The sequence below is a fragment of the Aegilops tauschii genome, chromosome 2 (genome assembly GCF_002575655.3).
Source record: "Aegilops tauschii subsp. strangulata cultivar AL8/78 chromosome 2, Aet v6.0, whole genome shotgun sequence".
Lineage (NCBI taxonomy): Eukaryota > Viridiplantae > Streptophyta > Magnoliopsida > Poales > Poaceae > Aegilops > Aegilops tauschii.
Genome location: NC_053036.3, coordinates 296,784,929 through 296,791,733, shown reverse-complemented (window position 1 = coordinate 296,791,733; position 6,805 = coordinate 296,784,929). Strand labels below are relative to the sequence as shown.

The 6,805-nt window shown below is 48.6% G+C and overlaps 1 protein-coding gene across 1 annotated transcript; it reads left to right on the top strand.

Annotated features, from left to right (window-relative positions):
• The first annotated feature begins 680 nt into the window (after positions 1-680).
• LOC109772509 (oxygen-evolving enhancer protein 1, chloroplastic) lies at positions 681-2,152 on the top strand. The gene is made up of 2 exons (XM_020331189.4): positions 681-1,103; positions 1,190-2,152. The coding sequence occupies exons 1-2, from the start codon at positions 879-881 to the stop codon at positions 1,949-1,951; spliced, it is 987 nt and encodes a 328-aa protein (XP_020186778.1). The 5' UTR covers positions 681-878; the 3' UTR covers positions 1,952-2,152.
• The last annotated feature ends 4,653 nt before the right edge of the window (positions 2,153-6,805 follow it).

Here is a 6,805-nt window from a genome sequence, read left to right as displayed (position 1 = left end):
GAAAGGCATCTGTTTTTCCAGTTTTCTTTCTTTTTTTCTAGTTTTGTTTTTTCTCTTTCTTAAAATTCGTGAACTTTTTCAAAGGCGACCAAAAAAACCGGTGAACTTTTTTCAAATTCGATGAACTTTTTCCAAAAATCGGTGAACTTGTTTTTAATTTGATGAACTTTTTGTCGAACTCGATGAACTTTTTGTCAAATTCGACGAACTTTTTCAAATCCTATGAACTTTTTTTCAAATCCGATGAACTTTTTTCAAATCCGATGAACTTTTTTTCAAATCCGATGAATTTTTTTCAACTTAGATGAACTTTTCCCAATTTTTGTGTTCAAATTTTGATTAACTTTTCTTAGAATTGATGAACCTTTTTAAATTAGTGAACTGTTTTTGAAATTCGTAATTTTTTTCAGTTCCATGTGTTCTTGAGATTTGTGAACAAAGCAACAGAAAAAAAAAGAAAAAAAAAACGAAGGAACAAAAGGTGCACGAAGGAAAAGGAGCTAGCGATCAACAGTTGACCGGACAACCACGAGAAGTGAACCACGATGCGATCGTCCTTTTGTGTTAGAAACAGGAAGCGATGGTCGAAAGACGCACGTTGAACGAGCTGCGCGGCTCGTTTTTGGGCCAGCCCACATGACCAGGCCCGTGGGCGCTGGGTTCGTTTGCTGGCGCATAAGGCGCCAGCGAGGAGCTCTCGGAATGACTGGCTGGTGCGTATGCGTGCATGGGAACAAATGGATACTCTTATCCGGAAGCCACCAATGGGAGGCCGTCTCTTATCCGCGCCTCGCATAGATAACACTTGCCTGCCCTGACAACACGCCTCTCAACCACGAGTGGGATCGATCCTCCCGCGTACCAAGCCACCGACCAACATGGCAGCGTCTCTCCAAGCCGCGGCCACGCTGATGCCGGCCAAGATCGGCGGCCGGGCCTCCTCCGCGCGACCGTCGTCGCACGTCGCCCGGGCGTTCGGCGTCGACGCTGGCGCCAGGATCACCTGCTCCCTGCAGTCCGACATCAGGGAGGTCGCAAGCAAGTGCGCCGACGCCGCCAAGATGGCCGGCTTCGCCCTCGCCACCTCTGCCCTCCTCGTCTCCGTAAGCTGACTAATCCATTCTATTCCCGTCCATGGCCTTTTACTCCTGTCCAGTCCAGCTAGCTAGAGTGACGCGCGTGGGTGCAGGGCGCGAGCGCGGAGGGGGCGCCCAAGAGGCTGACCTTCGACGAGATCCAGAGCAAGACCTACATGGAGGTGAAGGGTACCGGCACCGCGAACCAGTGCCCGACCATCGACGGCGGCGTCGACTCCTTCCCCTTCAAGGCCGGCAAGTACGAGATGAAGAAGTTCTGCCTGGAGCCCACCTCCTTCACCGTCAAGGCCGAGGGCATCCAGAAGAACGAGCCGCCGGCCTTCCAGAAGACCAAGCTCATGACCCGTCTCACCTACACCCTTGACGAGATGGAAGGCCCGCTCGAGGTCGGCGCCGACGGCACCCTCAAGTTCGAGGAGAAGGACGGCATCGACTACGCGGCCGTCACCGTGCAGCTCCCCGGAGGCGAGCGCGTGCCCTTCCTCTTCACCGTCAAGCAGCTCGTCGCCACCGGCAAGCCCGAGAGCTTCAGCGGGCCCTTCCTCGTGCCCAGCTACAGGGGTTCGTCTTTCCTCGACCCAAAGGGCCGTGGTGGCTCTACTGGCTACGACAACGCCGTGGCGCTACCCGCCGGAGGCAGAGGAGACGAGGAGGAGTTGGCCAAGGAGAACGTGAAGAACGCGTCCTCCTCCACGGGCAACATCACGCTCAGCGTCACCAAGAGCAAGCCGGAGACCGGCGAGGTGATCGGCGTCTTCGAGAGCGTGCAGCCGTCAGACACCGACCTCGGCGCCAAGGCGCCCAAGGATGTCAAGATCCAGGGTGTGTGGTACGCGCAGCTCGAGTCTAACTAGAGCAGAGCAGAAGTGAAGATACTCATCTTGTGTGCATGCGTACGTGGGTTGATCGGTGGAGAGGAAACAATCGAGGCAACAATGTGTGTTTGTGTGTGTATCTAGTAATCTAAACCCAGGGTGTCGGTTTATATTTTAGCTTCTGTTATTGTTTCTTCCTCGCCTACTCATGATATTGATCCCCCATGAATGTTCACAAAATTGTCTGTGGACACTTTCTTCGTTTTACCTTCCTTTTGATTTGAATTGTCTGGAAATTTTACAGTATGTATTATAAATTAACAGGTAAATAATTTAGAACCATGATAAGTGCCACATGTGTGCTACAAACACATGACAACTTCGAATGTTTTTCACGGCAAATTTAGTGATGCAAGTATGACAACTTTAATGGTCAAGCATGGCAACTTCTTTTTGGGATGGTAAGTTTTTTTTTTCAGATGGCAACTTTAGTTTTAAAAAACGTCAGGGCTGGAGTGCATTGTGCCACACGTATGGTACTTATTATTTGCGATAATTTAAGACTAATAGAAATAAAGGTAAAGAGCCATTGATATAAATATATAAGCGGGCCATTAATTTTGAGAGCATGTTCATGCACTTCACTTGAGCTAGCCTCTTTTGTTAGACGACGGCACTGTCATTTCATATAGATAAAAAGAGGATTTATGGCGAACCAACATGTAGTTGGATGGTTAGGAGGACAGTGATATCTTTAATCCAACAAAGTTCAAGTTTTAGACTTACATTGGTGTTCGCATTTTTTCCAAAATTTTTCCAGGCCTTCCGGAAACGTGCGTCACTAAGAGGAAACGTTCTGTTGTAGGATGAAACCCTAAGATGGGTCTTTTCACACTTGGAGGGAAAAAAGGGATGAACACCAAGAACACAAAGAGGATTCACTCCAACAAAACCCAATCACACATCCACTAGAATAGCAAACACATAGATCCACGAGAGTACATGAACAGTCAAAGGAAACAAGCATTAGGTAAAGTTCTTCCCGCTCCTAAGAGATGAGGTCTTGATGATGATAGTCTTCTCCAAGAGGTCTTGAAATCCACAAGTGGATCCTCTCCTAAGAGGCCTTGATCTCCAATGGAGTGGTAGAAGGAGCAAAGCTCTCAAATATCTCACACATGTCTTTGCTAACCCTAAACATAACCCTAGGTACGAAATATATAGGTTTGGGGCGAGGTGGATGAAGTGGAGGCCCAAAACCCGAACTCAGTCATCCATGCTGTAGGGCCTGTGCGCACGGGGTGCTACAGCCGTAGCTCCCTGTGTAGCCCGTGGGCACGGGTCTCGGGGGCTCGTGCGCACACGGTCGCCTAGGACTTCCTGTCCTACTCCTTTGTGCTTCCTTCTTCTTCCTCAAGTCCTTGGGGTGCTTCTCCTACTCCTTGGTGATGCTCCTTAGCTGCTTGGGAATGTTCCCCTTCGTACCTAATGATACATAGTGCATTTTGGTGAGGTAGCAACCAAGTCCCATTTGTGTCCATATGCATGTCAAGTAGGAAGGAGTTCAACTCGGTTTCCATTGCGCGTGCTCGAACTCTTGTCATAGGCCGACGTGGTGCTTGATGTGTTGGTGTAGAGTCCATGGGGATGATTGAAGGATGCTCCGCATCATATCCCCCCCTTGGGAGAGATCCGTCCGCGGATCGTGATCTTCATCAGCATGGTACTTGGCCAAGTCCTTGACATTGAAGATGTTGCTTACATTGTACTTGTGGCGTGGGATGTCGATCTTGTAGGTGTTGTCGTTGTAGCGTGCTAGCACCTTGAAGGGTCCATCGACTGGTGGTAGTAGCTTGGACTTGCGCTCGTTGGGGAAGCGGTCCTTGCGAAGATGAAGCCATACGAGATCTCCCAGTTGGAACACCATTGGTGTCTTGTTGATGTGGAGCTTGGTGGAAATGCGATGTACTTGACGCTCGATCGTTGCCCTTGTATCTTCATGTATCTTCTTGAGAAAGCTTGCCCTTGCACTTGCATCCATGTTTGCGCAAGAGGTAGAATGTCCAATGGGGACAGTGGGTTCAAGACGTAGACAACCTCGAAGGGGGACTTGCCAGTAGTAGAGTGCCGAGCTCGATTGTAGGCGTACTCGGCGATGGGTAAGCATTCCTCCCACTCCTTGATGTTCTTCTTTATCAACACACATAGGAGAGTAGACAGCGTCCGGTTGGTGACTTCCGTTTAGCCATCGGTTTGGGGATGATAGGCCGTCGAGAATAGTAGCTTGATGCCGAGCTTGGCGCATATTGTCTTCCAAAAGTTGCTTAGGAACTTGACATCGCGGTCCGACACGATGGTCCTTGGCACTCCATGCAACCTCAAGATTTCGATACAAAAGAGATTTGCAACATGTGAAGCATCGTCTATCTTATTGCATGGGATGAAATGTGCCATTTTTTAGAATCGGTCCACAACAACAAATATGGAATCCTTTCCATTTTTGAGTCCTAGGCAAACCAAGCACAAAAATCCATACTAATATCTTACCATGGTTATACGGAATTGGTAGTGGCATATGTAAACCATGAGATTGAGATTGTGACTTAGCTTTGCGACATGTAGAGCATTTGTTGGTGAAGCGTGCCACGTCGCGGAACATCTTTGGACAAAAGTACTTGAAGGAGAGTGTGGCAAAGGTCTTGTCGCGCCCAAAATGTCCCATAAGTCCTCCGTCGTGGGCCTCTTGTGAAAGTAGCAAACGAAGCGAAGACTCCGGTATACAAAGCTTGTTAGTGCGCATAAGGTAGCCATTCTTGAGATAATAGTTCTCCCAACAAGTGTTAGCAAGACATTTGGCATAAGGATTCGCAAACGTAGGATCGTGTGCATAAAGATCTTTAACATGCTCAAAGCCAATAACATTCAATGCAAGTTCAATAACTAACATGCATTTGCGGGAAAGAGCATCCGACACGACATTTTCTTTACCCTTCATGTACTTGATCACATAAGGAAAAGATTCAATAAATTCACTCCATTTAGCATGCCGTTTATTCAACTTGGTTTGACCTTTAAGGTACTTCAGTGTCTCATGATCGGTGTGTATGACAAATTCATGTGGGTGAAGATAATGCTCCCAAACATGCAATACTCGCACTAAAGCATATAATTCTTTCTCATATATGGGATAGTTAAGTTGAGCACTGGAAAGTTTTTCGCTAAAGTATGCAATTGGTCGCTTTTCTTGCATCAAAACTCCACCAATTTCATTACCACTAGCATCACAATGAACCTCAAAAGTTTTGTCGAAATTAGGCAATGCAAGAATTAGAGCATGTGTAAGCAAAGATTTGAGCTCATCAAATGCGGTAGATTGAGATGGAACCCAAACAAAGGGTGCATTCTTCTTACTCAAAGTATGCAACGGTGCGGCAATAGTGTTAAAGTCTTTCACAAAGCGACGATAAAAACCCGCTAGACCAAGGAAACTACGCACTTGTTACAAATTAGTGGGTTGTGGCCAAGTTTTAATTGCTTCAGTTTTAGACTCATCAACATGAACTGATGTAGGGTGGAACCCTAGGGACCGATCTTTCACGATTGGAGCGGGTCCTACAAAGAACACGAGGGGAAACACGAGGGGAAAACGAGAGACAACAAGATTCGATTACACATGTGCTAGATCCTCGAAACACAAAGAGATACACGATCCACGATCAACAAGGGGCAATACAAGTAGCAAGTTCTTCTCTGTGAGGATGTCTTGAGGGTCTTCCCGTTAGGTGTCTTAAATCCAAGATGGATATTCTTCGTAGAGGCCGCCGTCTCTCTCGATGGAGTAGATCCGGATGGATGAGCAAAGCTCTATCTCTCAAATAAGCTATCATAATGCTGACCCTAGAAAGAGGGAGGAGGGGGAGTATATATAGTCTAAGTGGACGAAGGGGTACATGGGCCTCGGCCCAATACGCTGTCAACACATAGGCGTCGGACGTCCGACAGCTACCGGTCGTCTGGTGGCTCGCGAGGGTCCGGACATCCGGTACTTGTCGAAAGTCTGACGTTTTGGCTCGGGATGGTCGGTGTCGGATTTCCGGCCGGCGTCAGAAGTCCAGGGCGTCGGTCGTCCGGTGGTCTCCATACTTCTGACGTTTTGGTTCTGTGACGGCGATGCCAGTCGTCCGGGGGATGGAGCATGTCGGACGTCAGCTCGGCGTCGGTCGTCCGGCCGCTGGAGCGTGCGCAGGCTGGGACTCGACTGGCTGGCTAGAGCTCCCAGGCATCGGACGTCCGACGAGTACCGGTCGTCCGATGGCTGTCAGCTTCAGGCAGCTTCTTCTCTTGGTCCTTGTACTTGGTGTCCTCGCCGTCTTGTCCATTGGGTGTAGCTATTCCGAGGCTTTTGTCCAAGCACCTGATCACACATAGGGTCTCTGCTTGAGGTAGTAGTCATGTCTCATGTGTAGAAAGTGGTAGTTCGGAGAGGAGCGACTTCACCTTATCTTCGATAGCCCTTACTCGAGCTCTTGTCATTGGTCCAAGTGGTGTCGTGGGAGACGTAGGTAGGTACATGGGGATGACCTTGGGATGCTCCGCATCACCCCCCCACCCTTGGGAAAGATCCGGCATCGGATCAAAATCTTCATCTTCATGGTAGGTAGACAGATCTTTGACATTGAAGATGTCGCTCACGTTGTACTTGTCGCGCGGGAGATCGATCTTGTAAGCATTGTTGTTGTAGAGTGCTAGTACCTTGAAGGGTCTGTCGGCTCGAGGTAGAAGCTTGGATTTGCGTTCGTTGGGGAAGCGTTCCTTGCGAAGGTGTAGCCAAACAAGATCTCCGATATTGAATATCATCAGTTGCTTGTTGATGTTGAGCTTGGTCGCGAGTCG

Excerpts from the sequence above, each read along its gene's own strand:
- LOC109772509 (XM_020331189.4), top strand. The coding sequence starts at position 879 with ATGGCAGCGTCTCTCCAAGCCGCGGCCACGCTGATGCCGGCCAAGATC. Across the intron at positions 1,104-1,189 it reads CCTCTGCCCTCCTCGTCTCC|GGCGCGAGCGCGGAGGGGGC; the intron begins GTAAGCTGACTA and ends GCGTGGGTGCAG.